This window comes from Stenella coeruleoalba, assembly GCF_951394435.1.
Source record: "Stenella coeruleoalba genome assembly, chromosome: 15".
Taxonomy (NCBI): domain Eukaryota; kingdom Metazoa; phylum Chordata; class Mammalia; order Artiodactyla; family Delphinidae; genus Stenella; species Stenella coeruleoalba.
In genome coordinates, this window is record NC_137161.1 from 20,678,880 (window position 1) to 20,700,342 (window position 21,463).

General features: G+C 48.9%; 1 protein-coding gene across 1 annotated transcript in view; it reads right to left on the reverse strand.

Moving 5' to 3' along the window:
* Nucleotides 1-1,471: 1,471 nt before the first annotated feature.
* PPP1R16B (protein phosphatase 1 regulatory subunit 16B) overlaps nucleotides 1,472-21,463 on the reverse strand; it is a 76,238-nt gene continuing 56,246 nt past the window's right edge. Inside the window, exons 4-10 of the mRNA XM_079945860.1 lie at nucleotides 20,620-20,723; nucleotides 18,804-18,928; nucleotides 14,712-14,837; nucleotides 14,097-14,172; nucleotides 13,283-13,412; nucleotides 13,016-13,184; nucleotides 1,472-6,168 (exon numbers count right to left, since the gene is read on the reverse strand). Of these exons, the coding sequence (XP_079801986.1) occupies nucleotides 5,659-6,168; nucleotides 13,016-13,184; nucleotides 13,283-13,412; nucleotides 14,097-14,172; nucleotides 14,712-14,837; nucleotides 18,804-18,928; nucleotides 20,620-20,723 (1,240 nt within the window). The 3' untranslated portion in view covers nucleotides 1,472-5,658. The remainder of the gene's footprint in view (nucleotides 6,169-13,015; nucleotides 13,185-13,282; nucleotides 13,413-14,096; nucleotides 14,173-14,711; nucleotides 14,838-18,803; nucleotides 18,929-20,619; nucleotides 20,724-21,463) is intronic.

A 21,463-nucleotide genomic window follows, 5' to 3' on the forward strand; every position in this document is an offset into this window, starting at 1 on the left:
GTCAAAAAAACCGAAACATAAAAAACAGAAGCAGTGTTATAACCAGTTCAATAATGACTTTAAAAATGGCCCACATTAAAAAAAATCTTAAAAAAAAAAAAAGATCGTCATGAGCTCCACGGTGTTAAATCTAATAGCCAAATTTTAGGCCTCATTTTCTTTGTGTAAATGAGAAGACATATATACAACTGTAAAGTGCTTCATAAATGTGAGACATTACCATTATCATGTATCAATATACTTTTTTTAAATAAATTTATTTTATTTTTGGCTGCGTTGGGTCTTCGTTGCTGCACGCGGGCTTTCTCTAGTTGCGGTGAGTAGGGGCTACTCTTCGTTGTGGTGCGCGGGCTTCTCATTGCAGTGGCTTCTCTTGTTGCAGAGCATGGGCTCTAGGCACGTGGGCTTCAGTAGTTGTGGCACATGGGCTCCGTAGTTGTGGCTCGTGGGCTCTAGAGCACAGGCTCAGTAGTTGTGGCACACGGGCTTAGTTGCTCCCTGGCATGTGGGATCTTCCCAGACCAGGGTTCGAACCTGTGTCCCCTGCATTGGCAGGCGGATTCTTAACCACTGCGCCACCAGGGAAGTCCTCAATATACTTTTTTAAATGGATGAATGTCCGCTGCTACAAAGATACTTTCGTTCTTCCCCTCTCTCCCCATACCCAGCCTGTTTATGAAATTTTTCAAGCCCAAGTGTGGAGATTTCTATGTGTCCCTGCTCTGGCAGCCAGCATCCAGAAGGGTCCAAGACAGCATCCTTTTTCATCCTCTTCCAAGACACCAACAAACTTCTGTATGTGATGCAAACAATGACCACTGTCTGGGGCTGTGCAATCATAGAGTTTGTCAATCTCTCCATTGCCTAAGGTCAGAAGTGAGAATAACCACGGTCTCACCTGCTGAATTGTTGTAATAATGTGAAGTAGTATGTAGTATTTTACTTCCCCACTATAAACTGTATGAGGAGAAGGACTGGGGTGGTTTGGGGGGAAGAGGATAGGACAGGTCAGTGCACTCCAAGAAGAGAACAGAAGAGAAGGGCAGCCCTGTTACGTATAAATGTGTCATCAGACAACCATTTGAAAGTGTGGGGGAAAATGGTATATGAGCTATTATAGGGCTCCATGTTAATTTCAAAAGAAGCATTTGACAGAGTGAAGCTCATTTCCAACCACCCTTCTTTTCTTGACTCCACCAGGTTTCACCTTCTTGCAGTCTAGAAAGATACCTCTCCGTATCTGAGCCCTCAGAGCTCCCTCTGATTCAGGGGCCAACTGGGAGAGCCCTCTGTGGTGGGGTCAGGGACCTGGAACCCTCCCCTGCCCTTCATCCCAGGCACTACCGTTTTGTGAATTCAAATCATTAGGGTTCAAGCGAGCTCATAGCAATGACCACAGCCACACTAAACAGGTGTTATTAAAAGGAATTTAATAATCTTAATTAAAAACTCTTAACAGCGAATTCTGTCACAGGCCTTGGCAGCTGGAAGCAACTCCAGGGGCGCGCCCCTCTGGGATGTGGTCAAGCCACAGTCTCGAACATGGGGCTCACCACTGCCGCATGGCGTGGTGCTACCTGGAAGTTACTTCAATACAATATCAAAGATCCACAAGGATTTTTTTAAAAAAAAGTTTTAAATATATTAGACTCTCTTGATTGCCATTTTTACACAAAGCTGCTGATACAGTATACAGAGTTTTAACTTTTTTTTTTCACATAAAATACATTTTTCTTAAATGTTCTCTGTACATCAGTGGCTTCTGGTCTGGTGAATTATTGCGGAGGGCTGTGGGTCTACAGACTTTTCCTGGGTGCACAGAGCCAGGCCCCGCACTGTGGCACTTGCAATGCCCATGGGAAGCAGGCCCTCCGGCCAACTGGCCAACAAGAGACTGTCGAGGAAAGCTTCTAGCAGAGGCGGTCACTTCTGCGGAGTCACCCACTGACCACATGACTCTTTGCTCTTATGTGCCCTGGGGGAGGGGAGGCTGTCCCCAAGCCACAATAGCAAGAGTTAAATACAGTCCTTCTGGGCATCCCGTAAGGAGCGCCCTTCTGGAAAGTGTCCCAGTATTCTGCTCTGGGAAAGCAAGTGGAAGGGAGAACTCAAGGTCAAAAGATATCTGACACCAACAACCAAAATGGTCTCATGTTACTACAAGGCCAGCAAACTGGTGGGTAGGACAGGGGACACAGCTTTGTTAACTTTTCTAAGCCTATTGAAATTGACCAAACAGTACAGAGCAGTTTCACCAATGCTGCATATTTGATGGAGAACTACATCCTGAAGTCTTCAGAAGACCTGGGCTTAGGGTGCACTCAACTTCCTGGAGCTACTCTCAGGCCAGAAACTCACTCTCTGGTGATAGCCACCAATTTTCAGTTGTTTGGGGCATAAGGTGGGAGCAAGGGCGAGAGCTCAGAGGGAGCCATGTGGCACAGGCTTTAGAAGTAGCCTTCTTTCATCTGCCAGGAACTGCCACCAGACCTGGGTCTAAGCGGGAGCTGGGCATCTGGTCGACCTTGCCAGCTTTCTCCCTGCTCCTTGATCCACACCTGCCAGGAATAGAGGCAGACTCATGAGGAAAGTTTTCGATATTAAAGGAGAAGCTCCTTTTCCTCCCAATATCCGTTGGTGGGGCAGGACTAGGTAATAAATGAGCAAAAATGAGGAAGAGACAATGAGCTTAAGAACCTGAGATGCATTTGGCAACAAGTTCCAGACTCCTTGTTCTTCTAGACACTGACTTCAAACTGGTATTATACAGTGGCTGAAAGATGCTGGCCTAAAGGCAGTTATCCTTGAAAGTCCCAGGTGGACTTGGGATGGTATCTGCCTGGAACCCAAGATACAGCATCTCCATTTAGTGGCAAATGTTATCCAGGGGTGGTGATGTCAGCAGCTTCCCAGCTAAAGAAATGCATACGCTAGGGATTCTAGGAGCAGAAAAGTAAAGGGTTGCTGGACTAGGATGCAGCCTTTCTGTCTCAGGTGAACTGAATGGGGCTGTTGATGCTCATGACCATGAGGATGGTCATGACCATCATCAAAGGATGAGACCTCACTCTCTCATTCCTCCTTTATCCCTGGAACCTAATACAGTGCCTGGTGAGTCACAGCTACTCAATAAACTACATGAGTGAATAAATGAATGACTTTGGCCCCAGCTTGTCCCTTGACACCGAGGAGACCCACAGGGAAAGTTCCCCCAGGTACTTGAAGGGAATGGTTTATCCCCGACTGAAAACACGCGCTAAAGCCCAAGAGTCTGCAGTTGGCTCCTGTCAGGGGATCAGCTGGGAGTCCCAGCCTTCTGGGTGGGAGAGGAACGGCCCAGGAGGCAGGAAGCAAAGGAGGAAGGAGGGAACAGCCAGAAGGGCTCAGAGCGGGCAATAAATACCTTCAGTCTCTGGCCCCTGAGCAAACAGATCTGAAAACGTACACAGCTCTCTCCTAGGAGCGTGTGTCTTCCCTCAGCACCTCCCAGCTTGCAGCTCAAGTGGGCTCAAGAGGAATTTCAGTGTCAGTCTGATCTGAACACTATTTTAAAGCCTAAAAGGCATGTGTGTTTTGAATCATCCCTGCCCTGCTCCAGCCATAGGATGAGATGATGGAGAGTCAGCCCCAGACCCCAGGGATGTGGCAGGTGTCACGCACACCTGTCTGAAGTCGCCTGACCTGCCTTTCCACCCTGGACTGGATCCGTCCTGGAGCTGGGGTGGGAGTGGCCTGGTGCTGTGACTCTCCCTGCATCCAGGAGCACTGTTCTCTGACCCAGCTGCCCTGCTCCTGGTAAAGCATCAGCGAGGCCCTTGGGATCCAGCTCTGCCTCTGGGCTATGGGAGCCATGGCGACCACAGTGGAGGACTGGGACAAACAGCAGACCTCATTACTAGGACTGTGGCACAAGGGGGCTCCTCCAGCCCCAGCCTCTGGCCCAGATGTCCCTCGGTGAGAATTTCTCATAAGCTCAGAAAGAAAAGGGTTAAAGGAAACCCAGATTTGCCCCCCAAATTCCAGAATCTGGACCTCAGGGGCCCCTTCAGAGCTCTAAAGAGGTAGTTTTAGACAAGTAAAGGGTGCACAGTTCATTAGTTATACCAGAAGGTTTTGGCCGATTCCACGGACAGCGCCCAACTCGTGGGCAACAATTTCAAAGGGGTTCACGAGAGAATGCAGTGAAGAGGTGGCAGGCAGCCTGTCTCTCATAGGCTTCCCTCCGCAGCATCAGAAAGATTGGGGCTATGAAATAGTAGAGCTGGGCAAGACCCAACTACAGCCCCACCACCGCTCTCCTGAATGCAGTGCAGGGTGTTGGACCATGTGCACCTCGGATTTTCAGCCTTGGGCTGTCACCACTCTGGCAGGAGCAGGATGGGAGCTCCTGGGCCAGACAGGAACTCACAAGGGCCAACTGGCAAACCCGTCTCACCAAGCATTCCAGAAAATGCAAAGCTGGCCTGGGAGTGCTGAGCATTCACTCTGGGAGAGGTAGGGGCCCCGGCAGCCCCCCACTGCTCACTCTGATGGCTTCGTCTGAGGAGGGCCGGCTGAGACAGGCTGGACTGAAATCAGCCGAATATTCACAAAGGTTGGCCAGGGCGCTGGGCTCTGTCATGGTTACCAGAGATGTCTGCAGAAATTAACAACATGAATTCGCCTCTCTCCCTGGAAAAGCCCTTCCAACTGAAGTTTCTCGCTTAGCTTCATTTGTCCAACACCAGTCAGTAAAACCTAGTGATCGTGATACTGTTCAGGAAAGAAAACTAATTCAGTGGACCCCCTTCCCAACCTGAAGCTTTGTAGCCTAAAAGAATTCTTTCAGCAAATGCACTTTTGGAAACACTACCTTTGTTCTCTCTCCCCTCCATCTTTTGATGCTTCCACCCAAGAGCAAAATATGATTTCGATTATTCCAGGATTGGAATAGCCAGGTTTTCCACCTTGGCCCCTGGGCACTCACACAGCTGGCAGTTGGCACAAGCAAGGCTGTGGGGAGCAGGCCTACGCCCGTGTCATCCACCCGACGTGGGCGCATAGCTCCCTCTGGATGCAGAGAGGACCTCCTGTTCCTGCCGGATGTGGATGATGATAGCAAACCCTGGTAGGGCTCTGGGCAGGCTGACAGGTATCAGCTTAGCAGGCCTCCTCCCCTGCTAAAGCCATGTTGGCAGTGGCGACAAAACTCTGAGTCTTAACTTCAGTCCTCTTGGGAAGAGCCCACAAATTCTCAGTCCCACCTGCTTCCCATGAGCCCAGCTGTGTCATCCCTACACATGTTGATTGTGTGTGTGTGTGTGTGTGTGTGTGTGTGTGTGTGTATTGATATGTCACATGTGAGTACTGGTCCAGAGAAGCCTTTACCAACAACAGAACCGGAATCCCAGCCCGCGCTCCCGAAATCTGACAGCAGGATGAGTCAGGAAGCCACTATGGGCCTTGTGTTTGATGGCAGACAGTGCGGCAAGAAGCAGAACCGTGGGAAGTGGTGATGCTATGGGCAGCTGGCTGGGAGGTGAGGTTAGCGTTCCTCTGGAAAGCAGAGCCCAGCTCTCCCCAGCTGCCCTCGGAAGCCTCCCCAGCCAGGGCTGCTGGGCTGGCCTGGATTCCAGGGACCCTCTCCCCAAAGCATCCCTCCCCTCCATCCCTCAGGGACTAGGAGATGCGGCAGCAGCCGTGGACCTTCTCCTCCATTTCCTCCATGGGGGCCTTGAACTTCAAGAGTGGGGGGTCTCCACTGGTGACCGTGTAATACACCGAGGTCCCATTGCTGCTGTACGGGGAAGTTCTGCCTCCGATCAAAGGGGCCTTGCCTTCGCTGCTGCCCTCACCCGTCCTGCCCATGCCGCTACCCAGATGGGTGCTCAGGAAGGGGTGGCTGAGCAGCTTGGCAGCAGCCCGCTGCCGCTTCAGCTCCAGAAGCGTCTGGGGGCTCTGTTCCTTGTAGCCACTCCAGGGCGGGGTGGCATCTGCCATGCCAGGGTTGCCATAGGCCATGTTGTAGTCCGGCACCTCATGCACTTTCCAGACGTCCCCGTTGGACAGCGCATACTGGTAGGTGCTGACCGGAGCCCGGAGGCCGTTCTCAACAGGCACGTCCATTTCACTTCGTGGGATCTTGGTAGGAAACTCGGAGAGCAGCACGGGCTTCTCCAGCCTGGGGTTCTTGAGGGTGAGAAGGACAACGTTACCAGCTGGCTGGAAGATCTGAACCCATACCCCACTTGTGCCTCTGCTGAAAGCATGATTGTTTGGGCCTGTCCTCATCCGTTTTCCCTACCTGGGTAATAAGACTTCTATTTTCCTTTGGGGAACTCACCAATCTATGGGTTTTGATAGAGTTGACCCACTCTCACCTTTGCTCCCAGCAAAAGACCACGACCCCAGGCCTGGCCAATCAATAAACTCCCTACAGGAATTGGTTCAGGGGTGGGATCCTGACTGAAATTGGTTCAGTGAAACTCAACCCTGGGACTTGTGCTAGAAAAGTTGGGAAAGAGCAGATCTATTTCTGTAGGAACTACGCTGGTAAGAATGATGTACTGCGGAGATACAATTTCAAAGGGTCTACTTGGCTGTGAAGCCGGCACTAAGGAAGCCTGAGAGAGAGACAGAGACTGAGAGAAAGAGAGACTGCATCCTGATGATACGTTTTGAGCCCCTGGATCCACTTGGCCCCAGACTTTCCAGTTACATGAGCCAATGCATCTCTTTTTTGTGTAAGTCGATTTTAGTTGGGTCACTTGTAATCCTTCCTCTTAGCCCCTGGTATATCTCCACTACAAATGGAAGACGCTCTTACCCAGAGATCTTTTATACCTAGAAATCCCTGGGTAATAAGAGCTTTAAAAGTAGCTGCAGCCTATGGGCTGCCCTGGTGGCGCAGTGGTTGGGAGTCCGCCTGCCGATGCAGGGGACACAGGTTCGTGCCCCGGTCCGGGAGGATCCCGCGTGCCGCGGAGTGGCTGGGCCCGTGGGCCGTGGCCGCCGGGCCTGCGCGTCTGGGGCCGCAGCGGTGGGAGGCTCGCGTACCACAAAAAAAATAAAAAAAGTAGCTGCAGCCTAGAAACTATGACTAAAAGGTAGATTCATCTGACAGTGACGAAAATATAAAGCATAGCAAAGTCAAAAGACACATGAAAAACTAGAAATATATTTACAACCTATAAGAGAAAAGGGACTAATTTCCAAATGTATAAAGAGTTCTTAAAAGTCCATTTGAAAAAGCCCAACTACCCAACAGAAAAAACAGGCAAAGGACATTAATATTCAAATCACAGCAAAATGTAGATCTATATAGCATATAAATATAGGAAAAATTTTCAATCTCACAAATAGTTAATGACATAAAAATTTAAACAACAAAATATCATTTTTACCCATCACATTGACAAATTTTAAAAAAATATTTATTTATTTATTATTTATTTATTTTTGGCTGCGTCGGGTCTTTGTTGTGGTACGCGGGCTCGGTAGTTGTGGCGCACGGGCTTAGTTGCCGGATCCTGACCAGGGATCGAACCTCTGTCCCGTGCATTAGAAGGTGGATTCTTAACCACTGGACCATCATGGAAGTCCCAACACATTTTTTTTTTGGTTGGCGGGGAAGCGTACTGAGTGGCTTGTGGAATCTCAGTTCCCTGACCAGGGATCAAACCTGGGCCTTCAGCAGTGAAAGCACAGAGTCCTAACCACTGGACTGCCAGAGAATTCCTGACAAATATTTTTAAAGTTTGTTATTATTCAGTGCTTGCAGGGGTGTGGGAAGTAGACAGGAGTGTCAACTGTCACAACTTCTTTGGAGGGCAATGTCACACCATCCACAAAAAAAAAAAATTTTTTTTAAGAAAAATATATACTTTGCACAAGCATGCCCATTTCCAGGACTTTGTTTCACAGATAGATTCCCTCAGGGGAGCATGAAAACCGTCATTAGGCAGGTGGGAAATTATGGCAAGTACTTGTATTAGACTGTTCTGGAGCTGGTAGGAAAAAATGAAGGAAGTCTCTATGTGCTGACTTGTGATTCCAAGAATCTGATTTCTTGGAAAGAGCTCCAAGAAATATATAATTAGATTAAAATATGGTAAGGAGAGGAATGCTTCCCATAGCAAGTTTCCATTTATGTGTGTGTTTCTTCTGTTTCTTCAGTGGCTTCTTCTGAACTATGCAGGCAAACTGATGACAAATGGGATGGGAGGATGCAGATTCTTGATGGTCTAAATCAGTGCTTCTCAATCTTTCATGTGCATATGAGTCACCTGGGGCTCTTGTTAAAATGTATATTCTGATTCACTAGGTCTGGGTTGGGACCCAAATTTCAGCATTTCTAACACGTTCCTGCGAATAATTTGAGCAGCAGGGATGGAAGACACTCGTTCTCAGCCTTGAGTGCATATTGGAATCATCTGGGAGATTTTAAACACATGCAATGCCGAACTGAAAAGCAACATGCTGTGTGATTCAATCAACATACTGTATGATTTTGGAAAAGGCAAAACTTTGGAGACGGTAAAAAGATCAGTGATTGCCTGGGGTTGGGAAGGGATGAATAGGGAGCATCAGGGATTTTTAGGGCAATGAAAATATTCTGTATGACACTTTAATGATGGACACATGACATTATATATTTGTTAAAATCCATAGAACGTACAACCAGAAAAGTGAACCCTAATGGAAACTATGGACTTTAGTTAATATAATGTATCAATACTGGCTCATCAATGATAACGTGTATACTACACTAAAGCAAGAGGTTAATAATAGTGGAAACAGGGGGGCATGATAACGAGGGTATATTGGAACTGTCCGTACTTCCCACTTCTTTTTCTTTTTTTTTTTTGGCTGTATCGCAGCGTGTGGGATCTTAGTTACCCGACCGGGGATCAAACTCATACCCCTGCAGTGGAAGTGTGGAGTCTTAACCATTGGACCACCAGGGAATTCCCCCCACTTATTTATCTGTAAACCTAAAACTAGTCAAAAAGTAAATAAATACATAAAGTCTATTCATTAAATAGATAAATAGGGACTTCCCTGGTGGCGCACTGGTTAAGAATCCGCCTGCCAATGCAGGTGACAAGCGTTCAATCTCTGGTCCAGGAGGATCCCACATGCCACAGAGCAACTAAGCCCGTGCACCACAACTACTGAGCCTGCGCTCTAGAGCCTGTGAGCCACAACTACTGAGCCCGCGTGCCACAACTACTGAAGCCCACGTGCCCGTGCTCCACAACAAGTGAAGCCACCTCAATGAGAAGCCCGCGCACTGCAGCCAAGAGTAGCCCCTGCTCGCCGCAACTAGAGGAAGCCCGTGCGCAACCATGAAGACCCAATGCAGCCAAAGATTAATTAATTAATTAATTAATTAATACAATGCCTGAGCCCCAAGCCTGGAGATTCTGATTTAATCAGTTGGGACTGCAGCCTGGACATCAGGTTTTTTCAAAACAAAAACAAAACACCACTCCAAGGTGATTTTCTTTTACAGTTAAGATTGTGAACCACTGGTTGAAGAGACGGGGTTGTCTTATTACTGCTGTGCCTGCTATCAGTGAATCAGCTCTGCCCAAACTATGTACCCAAGCCAGCCCTGGGGGTTAACAGCACAGAGCCTTGGCAGAAACCTGACTTGGGAGTCAGGCTGAGCAAATACTCCCTTAGATCAGTGGTTCTCAAATTCATGCATGCATCATAATCCTTTGGAGGGCTGGTTAAAACAGAGTGCTGGGCCTCAGCCCCAGGGATTATGATTTGGTACAGCTGGGGTGGGGCCTGAGAATCTGCATTTCTAACAAGTTCCCAGGTGACACTGACACTGCTGGTCCAGGGACCACACTTTGAGAATCCCTACCTTATAGACTATTACGTCCTTGACAGCACCTAAGGCCTTGAAAGGTAGTAGGAACAAAAAAGGAAGGAGCTTTGAGCTTTGCAGCTGTATCCTGTGATCTCCTTGTTCCCTCTGGGGCTGGGACAGGGACCCTGGACCCTGACGGTTTCCCTGGGACAGGACTTCTGAGCACCTGGGAGAGAACTGCCTGCTTCTGGCTATGCCATCTCTGTACCCTGTCTTCTCCTCCCTGGTCTGAAACCCCAGCCCCTGAGGCCAAGTGGCCCATCTGACTGCTTTCACTCAACTCCAGACAAACTGGAGCCTTGATGAGGAATCTCCAGAAATTAACAACAACAACAAACTCAGACCTAACTCAGGCTGGTCTCCAGCATCCATGTACCCCCACCCTTTCCCTACAGGGCTCATGGTTTATGAAACTCTACATCAATGAGCACTTCTGAGAGAATCCCAGGGCCTGTGAGATCCGAATAGACACACGGAAAGGAGCAGGCATGGAGAGGGAAACCCCTGAGGGTTTCTTGAAGAATCTCAGTCTCTCCTATGAATCAATAAAGAAAAGATAAACAGCCCAATAAAAAAGGGCTAAAGAACAGATGAAGCACAAAGAGATAACCAGTTGGCCAATAAGCACAAGAAAAGGTTCAACATCATCCACCATCAGGGAAAAACAAACTAAAAATTTGAGCTACACAGCAACCCCACCAGGACGGCTCACACGCAAAGAACTAACTATCCCAACAGCTGGCAAGAAAGGCGCCTTCACTGCTGAAGGGAGAGCAGACAGGTACAACTGCTCCGGAAAACTGCCTGGCGGGATCTCTGAAAGGTACATATCGCCTACCCCGTGACTCATACCACATTCCTTGGTAAATACCCTCCAGAAAACAGTGCTTGTGTCCATCAAAAGACACACACAAGGATGTCTGCAGCAGCTTTATTCAAAATAGCCCAGGCTGGAAACAACCCAAATGTCCACCAACGGACGAATGGACACATAAATTGTAGACTATGTAAATAATAGAATTTACAGAGCAATGAAAAAGAATGAACTGCTGCTGAATGCCACCACGTGGAGGAATCTCGGAGACACAAAGAAACCAAACACAGGGCTTCCCTGGTGGCGCAGTGGTTGAGAGTCCGCCTGCCGATGCAAGGGACGCGGGTTCGTGCCCCGGTCCGGGAAGATCCCACATGCCGCGGAGCGGCTGCGCCCGTGAGCCATGGCCGCTAAGCCTGCGCGTCCGGAGCCTGTGCTCCGCAACGGGAGATGCCACAACAGGGAGAGGCCCGCGTACCATCCCCCCCAAAAAAGAAACCAAACACAAAGAACCATAGACTGCCTGGGTCCATTCATATGCAGATGCAGGTGCAAAACTAATCTTTAGTGCTCCAAGTTAAATAGTGGCTACCTTTGGGGTGGGAGAAGTCCTTGGAAAAGGGAACATGGGAGCCTTCTGGGATGACAAAAATGCTCTATACTTTCATCAGAAGGTATGTGTTTGTAAGTTTATTGAAAAATTCATTTAAGATTTGTGTACTTTACACAAGTTACACATGAATCACAAAGAAAAAATAATTAAAGCATAGCTGGGAGGCATTTGAAATGTGATTCGATTTTGATCTACAACTCTTTTCTCTCTCAACCTCCAAGCTTAGGGAGGAAGGAAGACAAAAGCTCCACGTGTGCCGGCTCCATCCCAGCCAGTGCTTTGATGGGGATTCTCTTGCCTTCTCTCCAGCTGGCAAGACAAGCCCTCATGTGACCTCCCTGTTCGCGCAGGGAAGCAGGGCCCCACTGAGACATTTTGCATCCCTCCAAAGCAACACTTGCTAGAAATGTTTTCAACTGCTCATCGTGTAATGGAAGAACCACAAAGGCAGACCCCTACTTGTATGGTCAGCCTCTTCCTTCTTGTCCCCAGCATTTCTGCTCTGGTCCCAAACCTGCTCACCCCTGTCAGCAAGGCTGCAGCCATGCATGGACCTGAGTGTATCGGTACTGAGTCGAACAGTGTCCCCCCAAAACTCATACCCACCCCACATCTCTGAGTGTAACCTTATTTGGAAGTAGGGTCTTTGCAGGTGTAATCAGTTAAATTAAGATGAGGTCACATTGGATGAGACCTAGCGGGGTGGGATGGGGAGGGTGGGAGGGAGACGCAAGAGGGAGGGGATATGGGGATATATGTATACGTATAGCGGATTCACTTTGTTATACAGCAGAAACTAACACAACGTTGTAAAGCAATTATACTCCAATAAAGATGTTAGAAAAAAAAAAAAAGATGAGGTCATACTGGATGAGGGTGGGCCCTAATCCAATGACTGGTATCTTTCTAAGAGAAAACAGAGATACACACACATATACAAGGAACGCCATGTCAAGACAGAGGCAGTGACTGGAGGCCTGCTAGCAAAAAGCCAAGGAAGGCCTGAGCCGTCAAAAGCTAGGAGAAAAAAAAAAAAAAAAAAAGCTAGGAGACAGGCGTGGAACAGATTTCCCTTCTGAGACCCCAGAAGGAGCCAACCCTGTTGACACCTTGATTTTTAGACCTCTGGCCTCCAGAACTGGGAGAGAATACATTTCTGTTGCTTCAAGCCACCAAGTTTGCAGTCTTTCATTACAGCAGCTCTCAGAAACTAATACAGCATCCTCTTAGGAAAGTGGTTGAATGCCCAGACCATTGGCTCCTCCTGGAGCCGGCTTCTTAGATGTCCTGCCAGCCCCTTACTATTTTTCAAAAATTTTCTTCCAACCTGATGTCTCAACACAATTCTCAACATCTTGTTATATTTCCCCCGAAGAAGTTGTAGTGCCCTCTCTCCCAGGGTGGCTGCCCTACTAGTTCTGGGCAGCTCAGAACTAAATCTCTCTTCTGTTGGAGCCCAAGCAGGCACATGGTGATCACTCACTCCCTGGCAATTATGAGTCCCTACTGTGTGCAAGTCTCCCAGCTCTGACACGAACACACCCTACGCTTGCCCCATTAACCACGGTAGCTGCCCACATCAGACAGGATCCAGCTAATTTAAGGGCACTGGCCAGCTGACCTCCCTCTGAAGGCTCTGAGATGAAGAGGCAACACCAGGCTGGGGCCCTGTCCCCCTCCCACGGCAGTGACCAAGACGGGGGCCAGGCAGGAGGCAGGCACTCACCGGGTCCTTATTCTCTTGGTCTGTCCTGGTCTCCCTGATGTCCCCATTGTAGGTGGAGGTCCGCTGATCGTCGGCTGCGCTCCTCTGCTGCCATAGTATGGCCTCTCCCTCATACTCCTTCCTGTACAGGTTGGTTCTGTCCGACAGGCTGGCTCGACGCACCACCTTCCTAAGGGGAGTAGGGGTGGGGGGATGCTGAGAGGCTGCATCCAGGCGCCATGGGTGGGGGCATCCTCGGGCACCCCGGCTGCCCTGCCCCTGACTCACCCGCGGCTGCCCGCACTGGACGTCCTCCGGCTCAAGGATGACTTGTGCCTCAACTGCGACTTCATGATCACGTCGTGCTTGTGTTTTAGCTCCAACAGCAGTACCTTGAACTCTTCCTCTTCACACAGGTCTGAAGGGGCAAAGGAGCCCATGGTGGGGGATAGTGCAGGGGGCTGTGGCCCCTGAGGGCCCTCCAGACCAGAGGAGCTGCCACGCCAACCCACTGAAAACTCCCAGCATCTTTTGGGACATGGGAGGAGGGGAGAAAACAGTGCCAGCCTTATTTCCTGGGCTACGACTCAATCCTTAGAGGAGTGTAAGAAGAGGAAACCCACGTCCCATGTACAGTCCCAATTCCCAGTTACGACCGAAGGATTCAGACACCTTTGATAGCTTCCAAGAGGAGTCATTAATTCCCCACAAAAAGTATCAAGAGAAACAAGCAGGTACCCCATGTAGCCCAAGCAAGAACTTATGAAAAGATGCTGAAATCATACATCCCTACCCACTCAATCCATCTCATCCTTTCGTTCAGCCATCTACCTATTCGCTGAACCAGTCCTCCATCCATAGACTCATCCTCTACCCACCCATCCTCTTGTTCATTCATACATACACTTATCCACTTATCCATCCATCCATCCATCCATCCATCCATCCATCAATCTACAACCCATTAATTTATTCATTCATCCAACTATCCATCCACACACCAACCCACCGTCTATCCAACCATATATTTAACCATTTATCCTCTATTCATCAAAAAATCGATGAATGCTTATGTATGTACCAAGTGTTGTCCTGAACTTACCTATTGGCATCTCATCCATGGACGTCCTAGCACTGAGACTGGCCCCATGGGACACTAATAGCTCTGCCATCTGCATCTGAAACACAGGAAGAAGCCAAGGTTCCCCCCTGCCCAGGGCTCAGATAGCCTAGGAGGTGGAGAGAGTGTTCAAAGCTTCTTAGGATGTGATCCAAAGAATGGTGGGGCAAAGCTGACTCCCAGGGAAGGCTCTGCCCCCTAAAGCCAGGAATCCCGGCAAATGCAATTGGCTTGACACCTCCTCCAGCATGTCTGGGCCATACCAAGGGACAGAAGAAGGAGTCAGCTATAACTCCAGAGCTGTCAGGTGTTTAAAGAGGAATGGTGAAAGCCACCGAGATTTCTATCTGGGAGACAAATGGAGAAACTATTCAAGGCAGAAATGTGGGGAATTTTCCAGCAAATTGGATTGTCGTCTTGTTAGGACACAACTCGTCAATCATTTCTGCAAACTCCCTAGGTCTTTTCATATCCCACATACTAACCGTAGCCAACACCCTAAGTGGGTCTTGTGTTCTTTTGAACCAACTTCCAGCCCAAAGGACAGCAGGTTGACCCGGTGATGGCCTCCTTCACAGCCCTGTGGGTGACAACTACCTGTCCCCAGAAGGCAGCCGCGTGCAGGGGTTCCCAGCCATCCCAGTCCTTCACATCCACGCGCACCCCGTGGTCCAGGAGGAGCTCGGCTGCCCGCAGGTATCCATTGGCTCCAGCTATGTGCAGCTGAAGGAGAGGAAAGACGTGAGCATTCCACATGGGGCTGGTCCCTCATCTGGAGGCAGGAGAGCCCGTTCCCTGACCCAAGTCCCAGATCATACTTGGGGCCAGCAGAATGGAATAGAATGCGGTGGAAATACCAGCCATGTTACAGAGCATTAGTAAGTCTGCAACATGGAACTAGAAGGTGAAGCAGACAGGCGAGCCTTTCTCCCGTCTTCAAGCCCTATAGTTAAGGCGACAGCATTTACTGAGTCCCTACTCTGCATCGAGCCCTGTAGAAGGGGTCTCAGAGGTCCAATAGGGTGGTTTTAAAGTATGTCTACAAATTCTTTGACACATCTCTCTTTAAAAGATGAAGCTTAGGGAATTCCCTGTGGTCCAGCGGTTAGGACTCCACGCTTTCACTGCCAAGGGCCTGGGTTCAATCCCTGGTCGGGTAACTAAGATCCCACAAGCCACGCAGTGCAGCCAAAAATAAAATTTTAAAAATTAAAAAAAAAAAAAGATGAAGCTTAATGCCTCCCTCCTTGAATGTGGGCCAGAACAAGTGACTCACTTCAAACAAATAGGACGTGGTGAAGTGGTGGTGTGTGATTTCTGAGATTATAAAAGTCATTGCTGCTTCCACCTTAGGCTCTCTTGCATCAGTCACTCTAGAGGGAGGCAGCCATCATGTTGTGAGGACCCTTAAGCAGCCCTAAGGAGAGAGCCTAAGAGATGAGAAACTGAGGCCTCCTGCCGACAGCCAGTGTTAACTTGCAGCTGTGAGTGTGCCACTTTGGAAGTGAGTCCTCCAGCCCCGGTCAAGCCTTCAGATGACTGCATCCCTGGCTGACATCTTGACTGTAACCTCATGAGAGACTCCATGTCAGGGCCACCCAGCTAAGCTGCTCCCAATTCCCTGACCTACAGAAACGATGTGAGATAATAAATATTTACTGTTGTTTTGAGGTGTTACGTATTGTGTTAGTATGTTATGCAGCAATAGATACCCAATACATCCAATAAGGGAAAGTTCACGTTGAGGCCCCATCTCTCTTACCTGGCACCATTTAAGGCCTCTGGTGATGGATACCACCTTGCAGACCTCAGTTGTCCACTTGCCCAATCTCCCAGAAAATACATAAAGTACTTAGCACGTGACGAACCCTCAGTAAGTGATGAACATCCTTAGAGAGCCATAAGTGATGACAAGATGCACTGTGGGAATGGATGGAGGAGCGAGAAGGAGACGAGGCAAAGAGAAACCAAATGCCCAGACAAGGTGGGAGAGCCCAAGGAGGCCAGCAGAAGCCAGGCTGGGAGGAAATCAGAGGGCTCTCGGGGGGGCCAAGGTCTGGGGCAACAGAGCCCCAGCCAGTGGGACAGGGAAAGCATGGCCTTCAGAACAGAGCCCTGATGGCCAGATGCTGCATCATCCTGGGGTCAGGTTGCTGTAAGGTTCTGGCAAATAGAGGTTTTCCTTTATTTTTTAATTTGTAGAAAAAACTCAGGGTGTGATCTGGTACAGGCACACGTGAAAGTTGGTATCATTATCTGATTTATAAATATCTGCTGCTTGCCAGTGGTTGGGAATGACACACAGCTGGACAGCCAGACATTACAAGCTGTGGGGTCACATACATGGCTGGGAATAAAAAGGTATGACTGGGAGAGCAATATTGGTGGTTTTTTGTTTTATTAAAGTACAGTTGATTTACAATGCTTCAGGTGTACAGCAAAGTCATTCAATTATACATACGTACATATATATATATATATTCTTTTTCAGATTCTTCTCCATTATAGGTTATTGCAAGATATTGAATACAGTTCCCTGTGCTATACAGTAGATCCTTGTTGTTTATCTATTTGATATACAGTAGAGTGCTAATGTTAATAATAATAATGTGTTAATCATTAGCATCTATTGAGCAGTTACAGACTCTGTGCTGAGCACCTACATGCAGAATCTCATTTAGTCCTCCCAACAATGCTTAAGGAAGGTACTATTCATCTCCCCACTTTACTGGGAAGACCTGAGACCTAGTATGTGCCCGGCCCATGTGGGTGAGCCACTTATGAGGCTAGCCCAAGCGGAGCAGACCCCTGTGTCTAGAGGACTGAGCCACAGACCCAGAGGAGTTCCAGCTACGGTGGGCAACTCCCTGATACAGCCTGGCCATGATTTCATACAGCGTTCATGCAGCAGTACTCAATCCAACTACCTGACTCTATCCTTGAGTTCTGGGCTGAGCAGGTGATCTGAGCAGGGACCTTGTTCATAGAAAAGGGCACGAGGTGCATTAACCTAAAAATGGAACTACCATATGATCCAGCAATTCCACTGCTGGGTATATATCCAAAGAAAATGAAAACACTAATTTGAAAAGATACATGCACCCCAGCGTTCATAGCAGCATTATTTACAATTGCCAAGATACGGAAGCAAACGAAGTGTCCATCAAAGATGAATGAATAAAGAAGGTGTGGTATATAGAGACAATGGAATATTACTCAGCCATAAAAAAGAATGAAATTCTGCCATTTGCAGCCATGTGGATGGACCCAGAGGGTATCACACTTAAGTGACATAAGTCAGACAGAGAAAGACAAATATGTTATCACTTATATGTGGAATCTAAAAAATAAACAAGTGAATGTATATGACAAAACAGAAACAGACTCACCAATATTGAGAGGGATGGGGGAGGGGCAAGATGGGGTAGAGGATTGAGAGATACAAACTATTATGTATAAAATAAATAAGCAACAAAGATATATTGTACAATACAGGGAATATTGGCTATTGCTTTGTCAGAACTTTAACTGGAGTATAATCTATAAAAATATTGGAACGCTATGTTATACACCCAAAACTAATATAATATCGTAAATTAACTATAAAATAAATAAGTAAATAAATAGTTTTTAAATTAAAAAAAAAAGAAAAGAAAAGGGCATGAGGCAGAGGGTAGGGCTCAGGAACAGGTAGGAGAAGCCCAGTTGTCACACCTGGGCCACCAGGTCAGGCCTGAGGGACGGTGAGGGAACTTGGTACTGCTGAGCTCTACCTGGTGAGCTGAAGATTCTGAAACCCCTGAGTCCTCACGATCACACAGACCACAAGCCTAGGGCAGGGCCCAGCCATGGGCAGGGTTGGGAGTGGTGGGGTGGGCTTCCAAGGCCATGCTCCAATTTTCAGTTTAGAGGCTGCAGAAGCAGACCTTCCGCAATACTGAGCTGTATCATGCTATGAGAGCCTATGAAGAAAGATCAAGAAGGTTTCCCAAGTCACTGACACTTGAGCTGAAAGGGTGAGTGGAGCTAACGAGGCAGATTAGAGAGAGAGAGAAGGTTCCATTGTTCTCCATCTCCAGGGTCTAGTACCGCATGCGGCATAGAGGACGTCGATGGGTGGGCGAACCGATGGATGGATGGGTGAACCGGTGATGAATGGGTGCCTGGTGGTGTCTGGCCTCTGAAGTCAGGGAACCCAGAGGAGAGGTTGTTGCGGCAACGTCAGGGACAGCCAGCGAGGCAAGGCATTGGGGTGGGAGAGGGGACACTAAGGCAGGAGAGGGAACAGTGCAAAGCAAGATGGCCTGGGTGAGCAGATGAACAGGGTACCAGTCCTTAGGCAGGAGACATCACAGGAGGAGGCGGAAATAATGAACTCAGGATGGACACCTGGAGCTTGAGGTAAAGGAGAAACTTAGAGAGAGAAGAGGCGAATGGCAGAGCCAAGCCTCCCACCCAGGGCTCCCGACTCCCAGCCCCAGCTTCTCAAAGCGGCTGAGCCCCGCTCTACTAACTTCCCACATTCCAGGGGCACCCCTGGCCCCAAGAGGTGGGGGAGGTCCAAAGCCATGGACAGGCCCCAACTGTATAGGCTTGGCCTCCACCGGCACTGGCCCGGTTCAGTTCTAGCTGGTCTGGGTTCTGGTCCTGACCCCCCCCAGCCCAATCCAGCCTGGCCCCTCTCCTCACCAGTGTGGCACCCTGGGCATCTATCCAGTCAAGGTCCTGGCCGGCTGCAATCATACAGTGAATGTCCGAAATCATCTGCTGCTCAGGAGCTGCCCGCTTCTCATTGATTTTCTCTTGGGTGATGCCTGCAGTGGGGAAGGGGGCATTGAGTCAGCATTCCCAGGCAGAGAACCCAATGGGGAGGGGAGCGGGGGAAGATTGGGGAAGCATGACTCCTGTCCCCGAGGGTCTGCCAGTCAACGGGGTAGACAGATATGCTCAGAGATCATTTCTCCCAGGCCCAGTGAATACAAACACCACGTGTTGGGCCACAGACAAGGTCCATTCCTGCCTGGTACCCAGTCGGCATTGTAGTAATATTGATTACTGTTACACACACAGTTCTTCCACCCCTACCGTCCACCTACCTGTCTCCAACTGCTCAAATACCTGGCCCATCTCATCCTTTAGGTCCAGCCTGGACCACCTCCTCAGCTGGCCTCCCCTGACCACTCTATTTGACCAGGTCTCTGTTAATTTCTTCTATTTCGTCTACAGCTGTGTTGGCAGTGCCAGGCACGATGCTCAATGAATCTTTATTACGGCAATGACTGAATTACTGAGCATACAACTTTTGAATGGAGAGCTGAATAAACCGAGGTTGAGGGACACAGAAACACATTTTCAAGCCTGAATCTCTGGCTAAGAATTTAAGTGTTACTAGCAGCTGCTAATGGTATTTAAGGAGAGAGTGATTTGCTCTGAAAAAAAAGGTCCATGAGATCAAGCATTCTTGGATAGAATTCAGGGGAGGTCTGTAAACTTGAAAGAGAAAAAGAATGACCTGTTTATTTTCATTAACCTTTAAATGAAATGTAGCATTTCCTTCCATTAGAACGGACGCCAAATTCACAGTAGAATTGGCAGTGCCTGTGACTCTGTCACCAACAGAAACTGTAGGTATTTTCGTATCATGTTATCTTATTGTTTCACGAATCAATAACGTTTCTATTTCACACATTTAAAAATATTTGGGGAGCTCTACCTTAATAGAAGTGGTTTCCTTTATAATCCTATGCCTTTGATAACTGCATTTAAAAATATTATTCTGAGAAGGGTCCATAGATTCACCAGATTGGCACAAAAATTGTTAGGAAGTTCTGCAGGTGAACAAGGAAAGCGCCAGGGCCAGGGAACGGGCAGGCCAAAAGGGCAGTTCCCGCAGCCACCTGGGAAGAAACACAAGCGCAGAGCCCGGGCAGGACCTTGGACTGCAGTCCAGGGTCTGGACTTGAGATTTATTTCTAAAGAGGAGGTCCTTCAGGGGTATGCACTGGGGTGGCGAGTGTGGGCAGATCTCTCTGACTGCTGCATTCATTTCCTCTCTGAAGCTCATTTGTAAGCTGAGGACAGCCCACATCTTGTTTATCCAGGGTCCCTGGCAGCCCGTGTGGTGCCTGGCACAGAGCAGGCAGTCGCGAATGTTCTTGACTTTGTATTATTTTTTCCAAATGGGAATATATCTTTATTGTGAATGTTTATTGAATTGAAATTGTCACAGCTGACGAAGAGACCCGGCCAGCTGAGGCCACCCGTGTGTGGGGGGGTGACACAGATGAGAGCAACGCCTCCCTTGTGCACAGCACGTTTTCCAGGGTTGTTCTGTGTCCGCATCTTGCCCATCACATGGGTAACAACCATCGTGGGGCCCCATCCCAGTTCCTGAGCACTGAGCAGGCGGTGGGCACATTGCTAGGTAACTTGTTCAGCTGCATTGATGTGAGAGAGCCACAGCCCCGCACTAAGCCCACTTCACCGCAGGCGGCCCCGCCCTTACCCTGGTACGCCATGCAGGTCTCGATGACATCCAGGGTGGGCTCATCCTCGCAGAGGTCATAGGGCATGTTCCCATCGGAGTTGACAGCAAGCAAGTCGGCCCCACTGCAGAGAGAGGGCCAGGGTGAGGGCCAGCTTTGTGCGCAGAGGATTGGTCTGGTTGGCTCTACCATCCAGCCTCTCACTCCCACCCCACTATGCACCCCAACCTCCACAACCCGACCACGGTGCAGCCCAGCAAGGACAGCATCTCCAGGATCTCAGGGGCCCCAGGTGGGAAGGGGCCAAAATCCCAGGAGAGCTGTACCAGCAGACTCCCCCCAGCTTCCCGCTCTGTTGAACCAGCAGGCAGGCACTTGGGCACAGATGTCAAATAAGAAAATACAACATTAATGGCAGCAGCACTGCTTCCTAGGCATCTGCTTAGAGCCAGGCTTGATCTAAGCTCTTTACACTCATCATTTGATATAATCCTCGTTAACAGTCTTCTTGGTTCAGTATTATTGGCCCCATCTCATGCAAGGGAAACAAAGGCTCAGACAGGTTCAGTCACTTGTCTGAGGTCACACAGCCAGGACGTGGGAGGGTCAAGACTCAAACCTGGCCCTTTCATGGGCCAGCTCTTTTCACTTCTCCTTGTAACCTCAGCTATCCCCTACCTCCTCCTCTAAGTCCCTGCCCAAAAGGCTGCCAGGATAGGGACAGGACAGAGCCTTGGGGCTCCATGGCAGAATCTGCCTTTTGGGCCACTGGTTCCTATGTGCATGGTTCTGGGATGCCCTGCGGCAGAATCACACGGGCACCACTGAAATAAAATGCAGCTTCCTGGGCTCCACTCTGGACCT